This window comes from Sciurus carolinensis, chromosome 18, assembly GCF_902686445.1.
Source record: "Sciurus carolinensis chromosome 18, mSciCar1.2, whole genome shotgun sequence".
NCBI classification, from domain to species: Eukaryota; Metazoa; Chordata; class Mammalia; order Rodentia; family Sciuridae; genus Sciurus; species Sciurus carolinensis.
Window position 1 is genome coordinate 32523459 of NC_062230.1, and position 22603 is coordinate 32546061.

Consider the following 22603-nt stretch of genomic DNA (forward strand, 5'->3'; position numbering starts at 1 on the left):
AGTACAGGCTCTTACCTCCGCCTATCCGGGAGACCGGAAGCTCTAAGGGGCCGAGTCTGGCTCATCCTACGGTCCCTCGCGCTGCTTAAAGACGAGCCTGGTGTTTGCCGTTCTTAATTTCAATGCCACCAGCCCGGGGGGCGCGTCTCCCTAAGCCACCCGGCAGGTGGATGGTGGAGTCCGGACTCCGCGCTCTCGCCGCAGGGCCCAGCGAGCGGGCACCGCGTTACACGGCCGCACCGGGCTCTTCTCCCGCCCCGAGGCGCTTCCTCAACTTCTTTGATAGGAAAGCGACACGTCGCCACGCCCCGCGCCCCTCGAAAAGCCAGAGCGGCACTGAAAAGAGGCGTTGCCTCCTGGAAGTCTCTGACAGCACCCAGGCCGACCGGCTCCCTCGCAACCATTGCCGCGCGACGCCCAAGAACCGAACTGCGCGCCCTCCCGGAAATGACGCAAGTGATTAGGTCCTTGCCCCCTTGGTTTCCGTTTCCGGGCCTCGCTCGCGCGTGCGCACCAAAAACCAGTGCCGTGGTACCTCGCGCGAGTGCGCACGAGGTGAGGACGCGATGGAGGGCTCGTCCTCTACCCCACCGGCGGCCTCAGCTGCCACTGCAACCTCCACTGCGACTCCAACTGATCAGACCTCGCGGAACCAGCTGGACAAAGAGCAGGTGAGCGGCCCCTGGGAAGAGTGGTTCTGCAGTGGGATGGCCGAGGCCCTTGTGAGGCGCGGGCGTGCAGGTTGAGAGGTCGGGAAACCTGGCGCGGCCTCCGCGCCTGGGTGGACGACCCCGCAGCCCTAGGAGGGTGGCTCGCTGGCGGTGCTCCCGACCCGCCGATCTGTGCTCGCGGGTTAGACAGACCCCTGCTTCCCCAGTGCGACCTGGCTGTCTTGAATTGGATTTGCAAGTATAACCGGGAGTTTAGGAGTGAGAGCGACCTAATTTTGTATCCCTGACGGAAGTCGAGACGTTTAACTTTGCAGGCCTACTATCTCATATTTAAAATGGGCTTTGGAAAAGCCCTTGGTTTCCCAGGGTCGCAGGAGATGCCTGTGAACCGCTTTGGCCAGGAACCTTGCATGTAATACTCATTAAATGCAATTGCAGTTTGTTTTGCGCCTTTCCTGGGATACCTCGTTGAGGACAGGAGAAACATGCTTCCAGGCACCGTTGTCTAGACAGTGCTAGAGGCGAATGTTTAGGAGTTTTTTATGGATGCTTAAATTCCTGAGAATATATTTCAGGTTCCTAATAAGTGGGCGGTAGAGGTAACCTGTTTAGAGGGAGTAGCAAATATGTGTGTGTGCGGAGGGGACAAGTGTTAAATTAGTTTGCGAAAATTTAACTGATCTCCACTTTGCAGATTACAAAGGCGTTGGAAGCTCTGTTGACACATTCCAAGTCCAGAAAAAACGATAATGGATTGCTTTTGAATGAAAGTGAAAATTTATTTTTAATGGTGGTATTATGGAAAATTCCAGAAAAGGAACTAAGGATCAGATTGTGAGTTCTGATTTTTCTACCCTTGCTTTTTAATGTGCTTATTCCTTCTGTGTAACAATTGTACCTTAGTTTCTACTGGAAACTTCACAAACTCAAAAATCTGAGATGAATTAAAGCAGCATTGGTGCCTAAATATGAATTGGGACTTGGTAAATTATCTAGAAATGTCACCAGATTTCCTGGGGATATAAGATGTTAATCCAAAAACCTAGTGTTTAAAAGATCTAAAATAAAACAAATAGCTCTTAACATATCAAACTAAAATATTGAAGGGTCCAGACTCCTTGAGAGAAACTGATAAATATTTGGCTATGAACTCCTTTTTATAGAAAAGAAACTCTATGATTATATATTCTTATTCCAAGGAGTCTTTGGTCAGATTGCTTTTCCCTAGAGTGGGCAGATTTAGCAAATAAAAATACAAATAATTTTTTAGTAGAGATAGATTCTTGCAATCCTCCCACTTCAACCTTCTGAGTAGCAGGTGTATACCACCACACCTAGCAATTTACTTGGATCTTATATCCCTTCTCTCTTTCTAGAAATGTCACCAGTTTTCTGAGGGTCCATTGATCCAAAAACTTAGTGTTGAAAACTTCTTCTTTTTTTTTTTTTTTTTTCTTTTTTTTTTCTTTTTTTCTTTTTTAACCATACTGGAGAGTGAACCCAGGTCCTCACATTCCTCGCATGTGAGGCAAGGGTACTACCACCCAGCTTTAGTAGTGTTTCTTTTCTTTTTTTGTTTTGTTTTGTTACTAGGGATTGAACCTAGGGGTGCTTAACCACTGAGCCACATATCCAGCCCCGTGTGTGTGTGTGTGTGTGTGTGTGTGTGTGTGTGTGTGTGTTTTAATTTAGAGATAGGGTCTTGCTGAGTTGCTCAGGGCTTTGCTGAGTTGCTGAGGCTAGCTTTGAACTTGCAGTCCTCCTGCCTCAGCCTCCTGAGCTTCTGGGATTACCATTTCTTACTTCAAGAGAGGGTCTCACTCTGTTGCTGAGGCTGGCCTTGAACCTGCTATTCTTCTGCCTCAGTCTGTTGCAGGTACGAGTGCCTCATTCCTAGGTGTATTTCTAAATGTTGTTCTCAGTACAGTATTTGATTAAATAGTGTGGATGGAGATTATGAAAATGACAGTAAGTGTGTTTTGGCTAATATAAGCATACCTGCTTCTGTAGCAGTGCTTTACTGCTTGACTCCTTCTCATGTTCTTTGCAGGTCCTTGCCTCATGGAATTCGATCAGATTTGTCAGAAATCTGTTTGTTTACTAAAGATGAGTGCAAATCAACTGAAGAGACGGAACGTTTCTACAGAAAACTTTTGAACAAGCACGGAATTAAAACCATCTCTCGGGTAGGAAGCAGGTTAATGTTTTCAAGTCATTTCAAAGATTTAATTGAAAGGAAGCAATAAAGCATTGCCGTATTGCATAGCATTTTCTGTTTTTCTAAATTTGATTCTTATGTCTCTGGGTAAGATGTATTTTCCATCTTGCCTGTGATAGAGGAGTTGTTGAGGTTTGTGACCTAAAAGCTAGAGTTTGCGTCAGTAACTTACATCTTGCAGATTATAAAAAAGTTGTTCCTTTATGTCACTCCTGTCCCTGCAAAGCAACATGTGTCTGAATCACCTGTTATAGTTGTTGCTATTCTTTGGTGTTGGATCTTTGGCCAGGGTCCTTTGTTGTTCAGCTTTGTGTCCCCAGCATTTAGCATTGTGCCTGGTGCCTTTTGGTACACATGTTCAATATACTATAAAGGGCATAGCTTGTAGGACATTTTTTAAAATCTGAATACAAATTTTTGCCTAAATATTTTTTCTCCTTGTTCAGGTTCTTAACTTCTTGTATTTTTACTCTTTATATTTTCTAGATTATCCCTTTCAGGGCCTTAAAAACGGAATATAAAGCCTATGAAGCCAAGCTCCGCCTTCTGGGTAGTTTTGACTTCTTCCTTGCTGATGACAGAATCCGGCGGCTTCTGCCCTCACACATAGGGAGGCATTTCTATCGCAGGAAGAAGTAAGCTCCTCTGTGGTGACTGGACGTGTAGCATAGAATGATGTGTGTGCTGTGTTCTGACTCCTGTGTCTTTTTGTAGAGTTCCAGTGCCTGTAAACCTTCTGGCCAAGAATTTATCGAACGTGATTGACAGCTGTGTAGGTGGAACTGTCTTAAACATCTCCAAGAGTGGCTCTTGCAGGTGGGCAACAGGAATTTTGGACCTTTTTAAGTTTTATAGTTAGTAGTGATTTATTCATTTTTTAAAAGAGACAGTGTTCATGAAACCAGGTTCTTCTGTTAGCTAAATCCCCTTCCTTAGGAGTATTTGGCTTTCTCAGTAGGGCCGCCTATAGACCTTTCTTCTCTGGTGGAAATGGTCTCCATCACTGCTGGCTCTTGACAGTAGCCTCAAGCCACATGTGACTGCTGTGTCTATGGAACTGAGTTTTTTATGTGATTTTAAATAGGCCTGTGTGGCCATGTGGCTAGTGACTGGTGGACAGGACAGCTGTAGAGATTAGGGAAAGCAAGGAGAATGGAATTTTGACGCTTGGGGAACATTAGTGTAATTCTGGCTTTACATATTATCCTTTAAAGTGAGGTTCTTGGTTTAATTTCTTCTTATTGAATTCAGTGTCCCTCTTCCATCAGATTATCGAGCGTTCGCTTTGTTCCTTGGTTTACTTATTTATTTTATTGGTGTATTGTACATAATGGTGAGATTGTTCCATACTTATACATGTACAAAATATAGCAATGCTTTTTGGTCCGTTTCCCTCCCCAGTGTCCTCTTGATTTAATCTTACCTGAGCTACCGAGGTAGGTGGAGCCCATCCACCAAGACTAGAGTGCCAGGAAATAACCTTTTTTTTTTTTAACTTTATTTTATTTTTATGTGCTGCTGAGGGTTGAATCCAGTGCCTCACATGTGCTAGGCAGGCGCTCTACCTCTGAGCCACAACCCCAGCCCAGGAAACAACTTTCAAGGCAGTGATTTCCTCCCAGCCTTAGGTGGGTAGAGAAGGTGGCACAGACTGTATCTTCAGTACACCAGGGGGGGCGTGGCCGAGCAGGACAGGTGGGCTGTGGTGTTGTCTGCCTGTAGGAGGGAAGTCCCTTCATTGGGCACGCACGAATAAGTAGCTAAGCTAAGAAGAGTTGGTGGTTGGTCCTGAACTTCTGCCCCTGGTCAACGAGAAGCTGGGAGAATGGGATGACACCACGGAGGCAGGTAAAGGGTAGCAGTCTCCAGCTGTCGGGGGTTTCCAGGCCAAAAACCTGGAGTCTGAAGGAGGTCACAGGCATTTGGGGAAACCTACGTCTTGCCTTCATCTTTCACCTCTGCCTAACATAATGATTTCCCACCTTCGCCCTCCCTTCTTGCCATGGTCTTCCTGGGAGCAGACCAGGAGCCAGCAGGCATCAGAATCAGCCTTGGACTGAGGTGTGGCTCACTGGCTCCAGCTCACCCTCCTTCTCCACCCGCTCGACCCCCGTGCTGAGTGGAAGCCCCCCTGGGCTTCCCACTTGACTTCTGTCTGTACTCCGCTCGCTGTGCTTAAGCTGACGGGATTGGGTGTGCTTTTGCCTGAATGCACTGTTACATGAGAGGCAGGGGCTATTTTAGGTGACAACAGCCAGTGACCCTCCTGGTGGTGGTTCCTTGACAACAGCTTGAGGGCCCAAGCCACAACCTGTGAGCTTTCTAGAATGAAGGTGGACCCTTCTCTGGCCCTACCTCCTGACCCTCCCAGCCTTCCACAGTTAGGTGCTTAAAACACCCCTTGTGGTAAGACATTTCAGCAAAGGGAATTTTTAGAACATGAAAGATGATGATCTTCATTTAAAACTTATTTGGAACCTAAACACTTTAGCATTTCTCTCTTTAAAAGAAAAAACTTCAGGTTTTATGTATTTTATATTTCTCACAGACCTTACCCATGCTTTGTTTTGGTGTTTATTTTTTAAAATCTTTATCTAATACTAAATTAAATTTCAGTACGATACGCATCGGACACACTGGGATGCAGATTCAGCACATCATTGAAAACATCATTGCCGTCACAAAAAGTCTCTCGGAAAAACTGCCAGAGGTACAGTCTGACAAGTACATCCATTGGTCCTTCAAAAGGAGCAAACTGCACACAGGTGAAGTTCTTCTCTCTCTTTCAGAAATGGGACAGCGTGAAACTCCTCTTTGTGAAGACTGAGAAGTCAGTTTCCCTTCCCATCTTTTCCTCGTTTGTCAGCTGTCAGGGTGAGAACAACAGAGTGTCCTTCCGCAAACTGAAGGAAGAGGTTAGTAGAATCTGAAATGCTGGGTGGGCTTGAAGGTCCATTTTGGAAACTCAGCTTCCAGAGGACTGCTTGATCGCCATCGCTGCCTGGCATTTCCAGGGGCTGTGCTTTATCTGTCTCTCACCACACATACCCATGTGCATTTATACTGGTTTTTAAAAAAAAAATTTTGTAGTACTGGGCATGGAACCCATGGGCAAGTTCTCTCTTAGATTCACATCCCCAGCCTTGTTTTTTGTATTTTAATTTTGAGACAGTGTTTTGCTAAATTGCCCAGGCTGACCTCAAACTTGTGGTCTTCCTGCCTCAGCCTCCCATGTTCCTGGGATTACAGCAGTGCACCACTGAGCCTGGCCTACTGTGTCAATTTTATTGTTTTAACTTTCAGCTACCGTCTGAAGTAGGAAGAAATGGTCAGGATTCCCTTTTTCTTTTCTTTTATTAATAGCAGTTTTCTTGAGATAATAGTTCACAGACCATACCGTGCAATTTAGGATTACTTATGACTTACTTATGAATGGCAGTGGTTCTTGCCATCTCTACATACTTCAGATCCCCAGCTTCTGAACTGCAGTGTGCAGTACTGTGTGAGGTGCGTCTTTGACCAAGAGTTAAAAACAAAGTGGAGTTGATGTGCGGGTGCTCCGTACAGCTCAGGGCTTCACAGAGCAGACAGATACCCAGAACCACCATGCCAGCTCTGTGCCCCTTGTTTTTCTACAGACGTATTCACTGCTAAGATTATACCTATTGTTCTTTGGTAGGAGGCAAAAAAACAAGAGAAAGAGAGAAAAATCCGTGAAAAACAGAAGCTGAAGAAGAAAAACAAGAAATTAAGGCGACGAGCTAGGGAGGCTGCAGCCCTACGTAAAAATGGCATGGCACCTAAAACTGGTGGTCCAGCGAAGGGCCCTGGGTCCCAGAAGAAAAAGACCAAGCCGGTAAAGCCCCAGCTAAAAGCAGCAGATGCAGCGGACGAAGAAATTCCACAACTAGTACCAATAGGTAGTTCTCTGGCTAAAGAAGATGTCAAGGTATTTTTACTGACATTTATTCACAATGAAATGTTTTGTCACCACTGTGTCAATGACTGGAGATAAAAATACTAGGGTAGACCTCAAGAACCATGATTATAATCCATAATCTGTAACTGTGATTAAGAATAAGAAACATTCTCTGGGGGTTTAAAAGGCAAACCAGGGTGGAAATTTGGGCATTTATTTCTGTTTCTAAAAGTAGGTCCTGGCTCAACCCGTAATTGCTCTTGGGAAACTTCCCAGGGCAAGGGCAAGTGCTAGATCCTGCCATTGAAACCTCTTACCTCTGCCCTCACCCCGAGCCTGCGCTGATTCTTAGTGGAAATCTGACTCTATGGGTTTCAGTAGATACCTTCAAGTAATAGGTTGCTTTTTAGTTCTTTGAGAATTTTTCTACTCATATGTTATCTGTCCAATTATTGGGGGGTCTCTTAAAATAAAGGGGGGTGGTAACAGGTCCCTAAGATACTAGAGCACTGCCTTGCTGTGTGTTCATAGAAGACTTAGTGCTCCTCTGGACAGAGCCTGTGCCTGTGTACACCTGTCCCCAGCAGCTGGGAGCAGTGGTGCTGGGCCAATATTGCACTTGACCTATTATGTGTTTCGTGTGGTAACAGTAATCTTTAAATTGCAGGGCAGGGTGTTTTTTGTTTTCATCTTGTTTTTGGTACTGGGAATTGAATCCAGGGGCACTTCACCACTGAGCCAAGTCCCCAGCCCTTTTATTTTTTATTTTGAGACAGTGCCACCCTAATTTGCTGAGGCTTTGAACTCGCAGTCCTCCTGCCTCAGCTTCCTGAGCCACTGGGATTACAAGTGTGCACCACCATGTCTGGCTTGAGTTTTTTAATATACTTGAAATTCATATAAGTGATGGTGGTAGTGATCATAAGCTGTGTAAATGTTTTTAGAAAAAGCTATTCTGGGGGCTGGGGAGATAGCTCAGTTGGTAGAGTGCTTGTCTTGTAAGCACAAGGCCCTGGGTTCAATCCCCAGCACCCCCGCCCCCAAAAAAAAAAAAAAAAAAGAAAGAAAGCTATTCTGTTATAGTGGGACTGGCAGGTGATGTGTTAGGAATTAGAGAGCTGAAGCCAAGCTAGCCAGGCCGTGGTGGCAGGCACCTTGGAAGCACTGCTGGGGGTGTGATCAGGGCAGTACTGCTCAGCAGCTTCTGCCCACTATAGAAGCAAAAGACAGGACGCGTCTGGGGTCCTCAAAGTGTTCTACATATACTATGAGTCTGGTTTCTGTTCTTTTTGTTGTTGTTTTTAATTTTTTGTAGTTGTAAATGGACAGAAGGCCTTTATTTTATTTGTTGTTTTTCATGTGGTGCTGAGGATGAAACCCAGTGCCTCACACATGCCAGGCAAGCGCTTGCCACAGAGCCACAGCCCAGCCCAGGGAATCATTCTTAATACTGGGAGTAGGGACAAGGAATAGGGGTAGTCATGATAGATTAGAATTATTAGGGAGTTTTATTTTTGTATTCAAATTTAACATGATAATAAAATCTATAGTCTATGTTTACAAAGAAGCACAGCAGCCTGCTTCTCTGTTGGCCACAACGCCATTGCTAGGGCCCCACCAGCAGCCTTAGGGGCTGCTTGGAAAACCCAGGATTCCCAGCGTGTGGCACACCCACGAGCCTCAGAGGCTGTCCCTGGGAGTGGGTTTCTCATGGTCCCCTGGGGAGTTCTGTATGCCTCCTGAAAGCCCCTTCCCAGCCCACCTCAAAAGAACTTACTGCCTGGGTGGAGAAGCACCCGGAGGGGTCACGGTTGCCTGCTGTTCCCCCTGCACTTGATCCATGGCTCTCTCCCTTCAACCATCGGGAAAGGTGGTTTTCACGATTGGACCACGGAGACCACGGTGTACCTTTTCACCGTCAGTTATGGAATATGACTGTTTCACAGTGTCCACAAAGCAATAGAAAGGGCCAGTTCTCGTTCTTTGTGCTAAGGTTCACCTTAGGAGTTAACTCAAAAACAGGAACCCCTGAAATTAGATTGCCAGGGTTGTTTTTTGTTTGTTTGTTCCAGATTTAACCTTCTTTTTCTTGAATGCAAAAACAGGCCACAGAAAAGAAGTCTCCAAAAAAAAGTCTTGGTCCCAGGACACCTCGAGCCAAGAAGAGAAAGGCCCTGCCACCTACAGAGACCCCAGAAACTGCAGAGCCTGAGACCCCAGGTAAAGGCCCAGTGAAGAAGCCGAAAGTGGAACAGAAAAAGAAAGAAAGAAAATCTGCACTGGGGAAAAAAGACCCAAAACAGACTCCTAAAAAGCCAGAGGCCAAGCTCTTCGCTGCTCCTAGCAAATCTGCAAGGAAAGCTCTCAACACCCCCAAACGGAGGCTGAAGAAGTCCAAAGTGGCCCAGTCAACCCCAAATCAATGACTCAACCAGAAGGAGCTCTCCCAAAAATACTTGGGTCCTGGGCTTTGAGTGTAGCTCAGTGGTAGAGTACAAGACTATAGCATGCACAGCGCCCCCAGATTCCGTCCCTAGCACCACAGAAAATAAATAGAAATCAAAATAAAAATACTCAGTCCTAACCTGCATTGCAACCTTCTCCAAAAGTGAGGCCTTTACCTAAATGTTTTTTAAAACCTGCACAGGTAATTCTGACATGTACGTGGTTGTAAGAGCCAGTGCTTTGAAGTAAAGTCTATTTTTTAATTGTTGTTCTACGTATTTGCTAATGTAATAGAGGGAAAATGAGTGCTTCTCCATGGTTGTGTTTTTTATTATTAAAATGTAATGTTAGCATTCAGTTTGACTTAGAGGCCTGTGATGTGACCCATTCCTCATCTGCTCTAAATGATTTATTCTCGTGACTCTTGGCACTAGTTTGTGCAGACTTTCCCACAGTGGACTAGCAGGGGGCTTAATGCCAGAGAATTGACCAAAGAAATTAACAAAAGCAAGTTTCTTGGCTCTGGTGCTGGGATGTGTTTAGTCAGGTTTTTTTGCTGCTGTGACCTAAACACCTGACAAATTTATAGGAGGAAAGGTTTGTTTGGGGCTCATGGTTTCCGAGGTCTCAGTCCGTATAGATGACCGATTCATTCCTCTGGACCAACGGTGAAGCAGAGCATCAAGTTGGATGGGCATGGTGGGGAAAGCAGCTAAGGACATGGGAACAAGGAAGCAGAGACTAAACTTGACTCACGGGAACAAAATATATACCCCAAAGGCCTACCCCAGTGACCCACCTCTGACAGCCACACCCTACCTGTCTAGTTAGCACCCAGTTAATCTATATCTGGATTAATATGTTGATTAGGTTAAAGCTGTTGTGACCCAATCCTTCACCTTTGAACTTGGTCTCACACATGATCTTCTGGGAGAGAGACACAACATCTAAACCATAACATGACGTGGTTTGTGTTGGGTGTTGGTAGTGGTCTGTTAGGCTTATGCATGACTGAGTTAGAGTGCAGAAGTAGTTAAGGAAATTACATGGACGCGTTAACATAAAGAGGCACTGAATTGCATCTGCCGACTAGAAGCGAGAACTTTGCACCCTCCATAAGCTTCCTGTTTTCTTCTGCATAACTCATCCTGTACAGGTTGACTGTGACAACGCTAAGACAGGAGGCTGCGAGTCTGGTCCACCGAGTAAAAAGTTTGTGCAGTTGTCAGATACACGGAGGTGGCAGATGACTTCTTGGGTACTCAGCCTTTCACTGGAGTTGGATGGGGTTCGCATTCCAAGCAGTAATGGAGGACTTAGGGTAGTGTGAGGCATCCTTTCAAAGATCGCGTGGTTCAGGAGCTAGGACTGAAAGTCGCCACTTGTGTTTTGGTACCACAACTTAAGTTGTAATATTTGTTGCAAAACAGTATTCCCACAACCCTTTCAGACAAGTACAGCTCCATGTACTGTGGGGGATTGGCTTAGCTGGTTTTCCAAAGGAAGGTTCTAAGGGACTATATTTGTTTCACTTTTTCAAAGGTCTGCTGCTCTGCAGAAGGAACACATAACAGTTGCTAATCCAAACACGATTTAATCTTCATGGGCGGCCATACGATTTTTCAATGCCATTATCCAGAAATTAAGATTTTGCGGTGCCAAGTGACTCTTTGGCCTACAACTTTGTCTTGTTGAATATGATGCAGGTGTTACTCGATCTTGCATCTAGTATGTATATGCTGTTTTCCTTAAGTATCTTACTTTTTTTGGTACCAGGGATTGAATGCGTGGGTGCTTAATCATTGAGCCACATTACCAGTCCTTTATATTATATTTTTTATTTTGCAGCAGGGTCTCACTGTGTTGCTTAGGACCTTGCTAAATTGCTGAGGTTGGCCTCATACTTGAGAGATCCCCCTGCCTCAGCCTCTCAAATTACAGGCATGCACCACCATGCTCAACTGGATTTAAATTTCTTGACAAAAACACCTGTGTTTTGACAAGGGAATGCCATTAGTGATGGTTTGAGTTGTAATGAAAAATAGCTATTCGGTTTCCAAGGCTGAAGAAGGATGGAGGAGTATGGGGCGCTCCCAGCTGGCCTATGGAGCTGTAAGCCTGTAGTCCGGTCTACCTAGGAGCCAAGAGGAGGCTTCAAACCGAGTCTGCAGGAACTCACTCTCCTGTGGGTTGAATGAGGTCAGTGTTGCCTTGGAACATTGTCCCAATGTTGCCACGTTTCTGGAATTCATTCCTCCTTCAAGGGAGTTGAGAATAAAGTGGGATTTGGGCTGGGAGTGTGGTTCATCTGGTAGAGCCCTTGCCCAGCAGATACCTGGGTTCCCAGCACCACACTCACATGCACACAATATTGAATTTAGAAACTATTGAGTTTAGAAACTATAGGAAGCATGAAAATTTAAAGCCTTGGATGTATTTAAGGTGGTCTAAATATTTCATAAAGATCCCATTGAATTTCGGTCACTTTGAGAAATAAAATGAAGAAACAAAGAATTTGTCAAATGTGATGCTATTTAATCGCACAATCGAAACGCCCAAGGGTTTTGAGGGTTTAGCTAGCAAGGCGTCCTGCACTCTGTGCTTCCTCTGTATTTTTTTCCTTAAAATTGGTAACCATTTTCCCTGCCTATAACTAGTGTTAATATTCAAACAAAATCCCTACTAGAACTTTATGAATCGTGAGAAGCTCATCAGTGCTTGGATGCTAAAGGAATTCAGGCATGAGATCAAAGACCATCACTAAAATCTGAGTTAGAGTAGCGATTTCAGTGTAATGGTCCCAACAGGGAAGAGAAAATGGCAAATTATTTAACTGGTTATTTTTAACCTCGGATTCAAACATTTCAGCTCAGCACTTTAACATGTCTAGCAACTTCTGTCCATACGCCTCAGCGGAGACATTTTCTATGCTTGAAGTTGCAAAAAATATGCCAAAAGTGAACTCAGCCATTGGACCAAGTTTATCTGTTCACCTCTTCACCCAGCAGTCCGCAAGTCCACACGTTCTAACCTCTCAAATTCCTACAAACTGCCAAGTACGGACAGTACTAGACTCTGGAAACTAACGCATAAAACAGGGCTTAGGACGTAGGACAGCCCTCGTCTCAGTAGTGGCCACCTCAGGATTTTGATACAAGAGGCAGCATTTGGGCCCCAAGAGTGGCCTGGTGGTTCGGGAGCGTCTTCTAATGTTTGCTACACCCCTCCGCTTAGAACTGGTGTTTACGGGCACATGCTGATGGAGTTGGCTGAAGAGTGCTAGACCTCTGAGCTATGCCTCCTGAATGGGGAAAGGGACACCAGGAACACATGAAATAAACTCCAGTTGGGCGCGGTGGCGCACGCCCGTCATCCCAGCAGCTCAGGAGGCTGAGGCAAAAGGATCACGAGTTCAAAGCCAGCCTCAGCAAAAGCGAGGCTGAGCAACTCGGTGAGACCTTGTCTCTAAAAAAAGTTCAAAATAGGGCTGGGGAGGTGGCTCAGTGGCCTAGTGCCCCTGAGTTCCATTCCCAATACCCACCCCACAAAGCCCAGCAAAACAGGCACCAGTAATTAAGAACAGTCCACTGTGATGGCCTGGGTCTGGACTGTTCCCCGAGGTTCACATGCTGAAGCCTTATTAGCAATGCTGGGGTGCAGGGTGGCACTGGGAATTGATTGGATCATGAGGTCTCTGACCTGATCAATGGATCAAGTTCATGGCCGATGGCATCACTAGGAGGTGGTGGAAATGAGGTGCTAGAACCTAGTGAGGAAGTCGGTCGCTGGGCTGTTCCTTGGAAGGGCAAGGGTGTATCTTGTCCCTGGTCTCTTCTCTCTGCTTTCTCAGCTCTGGCAGCTTTCCTCCACCACGTTCTTTCGGCATGATGTTCTGCCTCGCCTTGGGCCCAGAGCAATGAAGCCAGCTGACCATGGACGGAAACCATGGGCCAAACATAAATCTTTCCTCTAAGTCAATTTTCTCAGGTATTTGTTCCATGAATCAAAAGCTAACTCCAACATTCCTTTGGATCCAAAGGTACCACAGGGGCAGGAGTTGTGGCTCAGTGGTGGGGCGCTGGTCTAGCACACATGAGGCCCTGGGTTCCATCCCCGGCACCACACAAAAATAAACAATAAAATAAAGGTATGATGTCCATCTACAACTAAAAAAGTATTTTTTAAAATGCCGCATCTATTTCCTACCACTCCAACACTTGACACGGCTCTGTTGAAAGATCATCCTCCCTCTTGGGGGCCATAGGCGGGCATGTCTCCATGTGCAGTTGCTTTTAATGCTAATAATCAATGTACCCTTAGATTCAGATTATAGAGAATACTGGGGAGATTTCATGGTGCTGGGACACAAAATAACATACAATAAAGTTTAATATTAATACTTAGATGAAATCATAAATAAGCAATTATGGTTTGCTCAAATTTGTAAGGAACCTGTGATTTCTTTAGTATATAAATTCTCTAAAAGTTATATATTGGTATATGAGAATGTATTCCTCTGAGCTTGATGTGGTGTTGGGTCTTCATTGCTTTCTTAGAGTTTATGATTAAGTTTAAGGATATTTTTCCCACTTAATAAAAAATTAAATAGGTTAATCATAAGTATAATTTGTATTCTTCCTATGTCTAGTTCTTTAAAGATCAAAACAGAGTTTTAGTCGGTCATTGAGTACATGAAATAGAATAAATATTAACTAGAAGCTGATTCCTCTATTCTCTGTTAGTAATAAAAAAAACTTTCCACTGTTAATAACTAACATTAGAGTTCTTGGAAAGGGTAACTTCTATAGAAACTTAATGACGTATTCTTTCAGGGAAATTAAAACTAAATGGATCATGGTGCCCTCTACCTTGCTGGGAACTGGGTTTTTTTGTTTTTTTTGTTTTTGTTTTTGTTTTTGTTTTTTTTAATTTAAGCTATCATGCAGTAAGAACATGTTTCTTGAAAAAGATCATTAATTATACTCTTATAAATATTTTTTTACTTAACATTTCATTGTATTAACCATGAAATGATGTAATCAATACCAAAGAAAAAACATACAAAAAGATTCTGAGAATAATAAAAATTCAGATTCAGCCTCAGATCCCTTGGTGTCTCTGTGTGCTGTTTCTCCACCATGCCAACGCCTCCCATCCACCTCGGACCCCCTACCGCTGCTAGGGCTGGACCCTGGTATTAAAAGCTACCACACCAACTGTTCCATTGAAATAGTTTTCCAAGACCAAGCCAAAAGTTGTACACTGTCCTAGAATCTGTAGATAAATTCATTTAAAGGGGGGAATACAAATGACCTTATATTTCGTGTGTTGTATGTCTGCTCACGTTTTCTCCCTTAGCCGTTATCTTCATCTCCATTATCAGCACTCAGACAGTCTGCATGGACCGATACTTGAGAATTCCCATAACTACTCCCTGACCGATACATATTCCACATATTTCTGGTTCTTTGCTAAGTGAGAAAATGCCTCATCCAACATACGTTAGACTCTATCTGCAGAAAAAGGGAACTCAAGTTTTCTTACAATTTTGAAAGATGTTTCTAAAAGGCTTTTTAAAAATCCCATGCAGTGACCAGGAGTGGTGGCCCATGCCTGTAATCCCAACAGGATTTTGAGGAGAATCACAAGTTCAAGACCAACCTCAGCAATTTAGCAAGATAAATGAAAGACTCTGCAATGGTCTACGAGTGTTTTTAAACATTTCATATTTTCAAATCTTAGATTTAATTTGTAGGGCCTTGGCATGCTACGCAAGTGCTATAGCTATCATTTTGCTCATTTTTTAAACAGCATTTTTTTTTTACCTTTATTAATTTTTATGTGGCTCTGAGGATCGATCAACCCCAGTGCCTCACACATGCTAGGCAGATGTTCTACCACTGAGCCCCAGCCCCTTGCCCGTTTTTAAATCAGGTTTTTGTTGAGTTTCAGGAGTTCTCTATGTATTCTAGGCATTAGTCCCTTATCAGATACAGAATTTGGAAATATTGTCACCTATCCTATGGATTCACTCTTCAGTCTCCTAATAGTGTCTTCTGATGCATGAAATTGTTTAACTTCCATGAAAGAGAATTTATTTTTTCTTTTGCTGACCACCTGTCCCTTTGGTGTGATATCCAAGAACTTGTTGCCAAATCCAGTGTTGTGAAGCTTTGGCTCTGCTTTCTCATAAGAGTTTTATACTTTGAGGTCTTGCATTGAGGTCTTTGGGAACGACGCCCCAAAGCGTTCACGTTTGTGTAAGGTGTTGGGGAGAGTCCAACTTCATGCTTTTGTACGTGGATATCCAGCTTTCCCAGCATCATTTGTAAAAGTGTCTTTTCCCCACTGAGTGACCTTGGCACCTTCAAATTATTAGACCATGTAAGTGAAGGTTAATTTCTGGACTCTATTCTATTGTTTTTTGTCTGTCTTTATGGTGTTATGTGTTTTGATTACTGTGTTTTTTTTTAATTTTTATACTGAGGATTGAACCCAGGGTTGCCTAACCACTGAGCAACATCCCCAGTCCTTTTTATTTTTTATTTTTTATTTTGAGACAGGGGCTTACTAAATTGTTGAGGCTGGCCTTGAACTTCTGATCCTCCTACCTCAGCCTCCAGAGCCACTGAGATTACAGGCATGCACCACCCTACCCAGCTTGACTACTGTGACTTTCTAGTGAGTTTTGAAAGCTGCAGTGTGAGTCTTCCAGATTTCCTCTGCTTTATCAGGTTTATTTGTACTATTTGGAGTTCCTTTGAGGGCTGGGGAGATAGCTCAGCTGGTAGAGTGCTTGCCTCACAAGCACAAGGTCCTGAGTTTGATCCCCAGTACCGCAAAAAAAAAAAAAAAAAAAAGAATTTACTTGGAGTTCCTTTGAGAGTCCATGAGTTTAAGGTTGGTGTTTTTCTATTCTTGCAAAAACCATGTTTAGGACTGGGGAGTGGCTCAGTGGTAAGACACTTTCCTAACATGGGTAAGGCTGGTTTTGATCCCCAGTACCACAATTATGAAAAGGATTGATTTACAGATACTGGTCACAACATGGATGAACCTTGGAAATACCACAAAAAATGAAAGAGACCAGACACAAAAACTATATGTTATAAGATCCCATTGATACGAAATGCCCAGAATGTGCAAGTCTGTAGAGACAGAAAGTAGATTCCTGCTTGTCAGGGCCAGGAAGGAGGAAATGAGAAGTGATTTCTACTGGATGTGGGGTTTCTTCCTGGAGCGATGAAATGTTCTACCATGAGTGGTGGTTTTTGCCCAGTTCTGTGAATAAAGATCACCAAATTATACACGTGAAAGGGGTAAATTTGTGGTGCATATCAATATGACCATTATAAGAAAAAAATTTTTTTTGCTGTGCCAGGGACTGAACCTGTGGTATTCTTCTACTGAACTGCATCCCCACCCCCTTTTAATTTTTCTTTTGAGACAGGATCTCACTATGTTGTCCAGACTGGCCTCAAACTTGCAATCCTCCTGTCTCAGCCTCCTGAGTCACTGGGATTACAGGTGTACACCACCCCACCCAGCTTTCAAGATTTCTTTTTTGCACGTGCAGTGCCGGGGATTGAACCCAGGGCCTTGTGCTTGACAGGCAAGCACTCTACCAACTGAGCTATCTCCCCAGCCACCAAGCTTTCTTAAAGGAAATTATTTGGCAGTGATAAATGCCAGCCCTCCTTCACCTCACCCCTTTAAACGTTTTCATGGAGAACACAGGGCTGGGGATGTGGCTCAGGGTAGAGTGCTTGCCTAGCACACGTGAGGCCCAGGATTCTGAGAAGAATCCAGAAAACGTTAGGAAACTCTTGTTGGCTGCAGGTGGTGCCTTTGAGAAATGCAGGCTCCTGGTCTGGTTGCAGATCTACTTGGTTGGGATTAAACATGTGGGACCTGGAATCTGGGTTTTTAACAAGAAGCCAGTGAGTCTTGTGCTCAGAGGGTTGGGAGATGAGGGGGGTAAGGTCTGTGGTAGCTAAAGCTGCCTTGGCTGAGTAGTGACATCTTCACCAAATCCTCAGCAGGTGAGCACAAATTCAGAGTTCATCAGCGTGAGACAATCCCTCCTCCCCCCTGTGTGTCATTATTATTATTTTATATAGGACATTGAAGTGAACTGCTGTGTGCATTTACCCCCAATCTCCCCTTGTTAGGAAATTCTATAGAATAACCACGGCATTTACATTGTTGGATGAATTAAGAAAAATTTAATCTGATGTGTGAAAATTCCTCCTCCAGAGAATCCATGCTACTTCAATTATCCAATCAGGAGCCTAATTCTTATAAATGAAACAGCCCTATTGACTTTCCCTAAGGATTTTTCATCCTGAAGTGCATCTGTCTGTTTTGAGGAAAACTCTTTCTGACTTTTGTTTATTTACTAAAAAGCTACATGCTGTACCAGGTGAGAGAAACTATCATTTCTTTTATAAAATTAATAGTTTGCTGATGGGGGAGGCTGAGGCAGGAGGATTGCAAGTTTGAGACCAGCCTCAGCAACTTAGCAAGGTCCTAAGCAACTTAGAACCCTGTCTCAAGAAACAAAACAAAACAAAGTAGTTTGCTTTTCGCTAAATGTTCTTGAAAGACACTTAAAATGCTTTTAAAGGTATTCTTAGTTGAGCTATGTATCTTTTTACATATATTACATTAACAATTTGCATTTCTTCAGGGATAGATTTCTGGTTCACAGCCCGTGATTGTTTTTTCTGTTAGGATGGTGGTTTTTTCTTCGTGTTTTGCAGAAGTTCTTTGTGTTTGGGGGATTCTAACACTTTGGGGGTTTTGTTTGTTTTTGGTACTGGGGGATTGGACCCTGGGGGGGTGCTTAATCTCTGAGTTATATCCCCAACCCTTGTTATTTCTAATTTTAAGACAGGGTCTAAACTGTCGAGGGTCTTACTAAGTTGCTGAGCCTGGCCTCAGACTCTCAATGATCCTGCTTCAGTCTCCCAAATTGCTGGGGTCACAGGCGTGCACCACTGTGCCTGGCAATACTTTGTATTTTATTCATTATAAATGACACTTTTCTTAATTTAATGAATGATGTATTCTAAAATACTCTTTTTCCTTTTTGGGTTGGGTTACCTTTTTCTAAATGGACCTGGAATATTTTCTTCTAAAAATTGAAGATTATTGGGCTGGGGTTGTGGCTCTGTGGTACAGTGCTTGCCTAGCATGTGTGAGGCACTGGGTTCAATTCTCAGCACTGCATATAAATAAATGAATAAAATAAAGGTCCATCAACAACTAAAAATACATTAAAAATTTGAAGATTACATGATGCATTCAAGGTGAGGAATTGGGAAAACTTAATAAGCCAATAAAAAGCAGGAGAGGCTTTTTAACATGAAACTCAATTAGAAACGAGCTCTACAATTAACTGGTATAACCAAAAGCTGGTCCTTGAAATAAGAGGTGGATCAATAAATCCATAGGAAGCAAAACGGTATTTACCACTTAACTACTAGGGAAGCGGGCCTGGTGTCCCACACCTGTAATCCCAGCTGCTCTGGAGGTTGAGGCAGGAGGATCTCGATGGTGAGGTGCTAAGCAACTCAGTGAGACCCTGTCTCTAAATAAAATCCAAAAGAGGGCTGGGGATGTGACCCAGTGGGTGAGTGCCCTTGAGCTCAATCCCTGGTGTACATACACACACACACACACACACACACAGGCAACTAGGGAAAACAGAAGCCCCACAAAACCAAGCATGGGAATTCAGCCGAACTCCATAATAATAAACTCAACATTCTAGATAAATTGGTTGGTGAACACGGTGCTTAACAAAATAGAGTGCAGAGAGAAAAACCTAAAGAGTGGAAGAGAAAAGGCAGGAGCCCTAACTGAAGATCAGCAGCAGCTCCCTCCAGACCTCGAGTTGTCACCGTCAGTTGAAAGTGTCCCAACTCATTTTACAAACACCTAATTGTTAGTGCTCGAATCTAACGGCTTCCTCCCCAAACCCCCAAATCACCTGGTCTTGCTTAAGACTATAAAGATAAAACACGGCGTGTTGCTTCCTAGGTTAACAGCCCCCAGAAGAGCTTATCCGAGGAAGGCTAGGATGGCGAAGCCTCGGGAAGGGGTCACAAACACTAAAAATGCAGCTTCAAGGACTGGGGATGTAGCTCAGTTGGTAGAGCACTTGCCTTGCATGCGTGAGGCCCTGAGTTCAATCCCCAGCACTGCAAAAAAAAAAAAAAAAAAAAAAAAAAAAAGGGGGGGGGGGCAGTTTCAATAATTCACTAGCAGTATGCAATTAAAATATCATATCAAATGCCCAGTTAGGAAAATACTGTCATTAAAGGCAGAAAGGCCAAAGCCACTAGGTTTTATTTATTTTTGGTTTGTTAGTTTGGTGTGTTTTCATTTTGTTTCTTTTTTGAGGTGCTGGGAATTGAACCCAGGCAAATGCTCTACCCCTGAGCTGAATTCCCAGCACTTAATCATCAGACTTTGTTTCTAAGTAATCTAAAATTTTGCAATGAACTCAGTGCCACTTAGCATGTAATCTGACAGTTAAAATTTTCATGCATATAATTGCAAAGACAGAACTACTTGCAACTGTAGAAATAGAGATCTTTGAAAATAAAACTGGGGCTGGGGATATAGCTCAGTTGGTAGAATGCTTGCCTAGCATGCACAAGGCTCTGGGTTGAATCCTCAGCACCACCAAAGAAGAAGAAGAAGAAAAGAAAAAAAAAAAAAAAAAAACTATAATGCTGGGTATGGTGGTGGAAGCCCATAATCCCAGAGACTTGGGAGGCTGAGGCGGAGGATCCCAAGTTCAATGCCAGCCTCGGCAATTTAGTGAGACCCTAACCAACTTAGACCCTGTCTCAAAATAAAATATAAAAAGGGCTGGGGATATGGTTCAGTGGTAAAGCATCCCTGGGTTCTAGCCCCAGTACCACAAACAAACAAAAACGTTCTTAAACGCATCTCTTAGATTCTGATGGCCACCAACATGCACTCATAGAAAACACATAGAGAGGCCAGGTGTGGTGGCATATGCCTGGAATTCCAGTGACTTGGGAGGCTGAGGCAGGAGGATCTCAAGTTTAAGACCAGCCTCAATAACTTAAGAGACCCTAAGCAACTTAGGGAGATCCTGTCTCAAAGTCGAAAATAAAAAGGGCTGGGTATATTGCTCAGTGGTTAAGTGCCCTTGGGTTCAATTCCTGGTGCTGGAAAACAAACAAACAACAAAAAAAACACATAGACAAACTTTTCATGCTTTTCTCCTTGAACTTTTTTCCCATTCTACTTCCCCCTGGATTTTATATTAATGTAGCATTTTGTTTAACTTTCTAATCACCATATATCACTGCCATGAAAATGTATATCAGTTTGAAATTTGATGCCCTGTGACTAAGCTTCCAAGTATTAACTCTGATCTATGATGTGGTTATAATTTTTAGCATCCAATTGATCAAGTGGAGTATATTATATATTTTGATGAAATCTGCTATTTCTGATTTACAGTAACTAGAAATGCGGGGAATTTTTCCCTGTGCCTATTTCCATCAATGATGATTACTTCCTGTTAGCCTGAGCCAGGTTTCAGCCTCTATTTCTTTTTTGTTTTTCCCCCAGTGCTGGGGATGAAACTAGGGCCTCTTGAATCCTGGCCAAGTGAGCTACACTTCAGAACCCACTGTTTCCCGTGTTTTCTTTTTCACAGATTTAAGTGCAGAGACACCCTACAGTGGTGTAGCAGTGTGCTTTTTTTTTTTCTAAGATATTGACAGACCTTTATTTTTATTCTGTTATTTACATGTGGTGCTGAGAATCGAACCCAGGGCCTCACACCTGCTAGGCAAGCGCTCTACCACGGACCACCACCCCATCCCAATCCTTTGGTCTTGTTCAGAGTTATGGATACATGCTCAATATTGGGCTAGGGATGTGGCTCAGTGCCTTGCCTTCCACGTGTGAGGTCCATCACCAGCATCACAAAAGAAAGGGAAAAGAAAAGAAAGAAAAAAGAACCATGCTCAATGTTATAGTGATGTCACTGAGTCATTTTTACTGAGTTGTCAACTTGACTTCCACTTGAGGGAGGAGAAGTACAGAAAGCAAAATCCAGACGTACCTGACCCAGAGAACAAAGTCACCCAGTTCCTGGTCACTTTCCCAGGACAGTCATCTGTATGTCAGCTTGGAGCGTCTTCCCAAGGGGCCCTATGGATTCGCGATGACTTAACATTTCCTCTTTGGAGTTGGTTGTTCCACTTCAAATCCAATAAAAACCCAAACTCATGTAGCTGGGATGGGCCAGGTGTGGTGGTAGAAACCTGTCATCCCAGCGACTCAGGAGGCTGAGGCAGGAGGACCTCAAGTTCAAAGCCAGCCTCAGCAATTCAGTGAGACCCTGTCTCTAAATAAAATATAAAAAAAAGGGCTGGGGACGTGGCTCAGTGGCTGAGTGCCCCCGGCTCAATCTCCAGTACCAAAAACAAACGGGAAACGAGTCACCAATTCTGGCCTATCGCGTCTCCTTGGAGCATCTTTAGAAGGCATCCCTTGGAACTGTACCCTTGGGATACCGGAGAGAGTGAACACGGTGCCGTTGACAAGCGCGGGGACAATTCCCAGCCAGGCGATGCGACTGACCTGTGATCTCTCGTTTTCTTCCCTCGATTGTGGCAGGAAAGCGCCGGGATGCACCAGCCTTTCCAGTTCTGTAACCTCAGGATCAAGCTACTGAGAAGGCTGGAGGAGCCCAGATGCTTGTCCTCCTCCGAATGCCTGTTGGCCACCGGCATGGGGATGCTGATGGTGACTCTAGGGATACTTGTCATTGTGTACGACTTCTCTGACCCCATGGCCCTCTCCATTGGAATGACGGCAATGGCGATGGGCCTTTTTTTTATTGTCCTTACTGGCGCGCTGGCTTTGTGTGCAGCCCATCAGCACTTGCAGAGAGCCGGGAGGCAGAGACTGGAGGAGGAGGAGAGAAAGGGGAGTCCCCCAGATGGGACAGGTCCTTCGGTCATAGCCAGCACCTTCCTGTGACTCCACGCTGAACCCGGACGTCACGGAGACGCCAAGATTCCTGTCTTCTGAGCATTATTTTTAAATACAAATAAAATTTGCCTTTTCAACGCTTGTCTTCTGATTCATAAAGTTTTTGTTCGGTGTGGCACCATCGGCTCCCTCCGGAGAAGTCCTGGTCTTCTCAAGGTCGGGTCGTGGGCCACCCAGGGTGCTCAGGGCAGCCCTTTTTTATATTTTATTTAGAGACAGGGTCTCACTGAATTGCTGAGGCTGACTTTGAACTTGAGGTCCTCCTGCCTCGGCCTCCTGCTCTCAGCCTGCCCGTCCAAA

The 22603-nt window shown here is 44.1% G+C and overlaps 1 protein-coding gene across 1 annotated transcript; it reads left to right on the forward strand.

The window, feature by feature from the left end:
* The first annotated feature begins 467 nt into the window (after nt 1-467).
* On the forward strand, nt 468-9380 carry Rsl1d1 (ribosomal L1 domain containing 1). The gene is made up of 9 exons (XM_047533755.1): nt 468-671; nt 1366-1505; nt 2722-2857; nt 3376-3524; nt 3604-3705; nt 5506-5599; nt 5679-5804; nt 6569-6838; nt 8914-9380. The coding sequence occupies exons 1-9, from the start codon at nt 567-569 to the stop codon at nt 9232-9234; spliced, it is 1443 nt and encodes a 480-aa protein (XP_047389711.1). The 5' UTR covers nt 468-566; the 3' UTR covers nt 9235-9380.
* The last annotated feature ends 13223 nt before the right edge of the window (nt 9381-22603 follow it).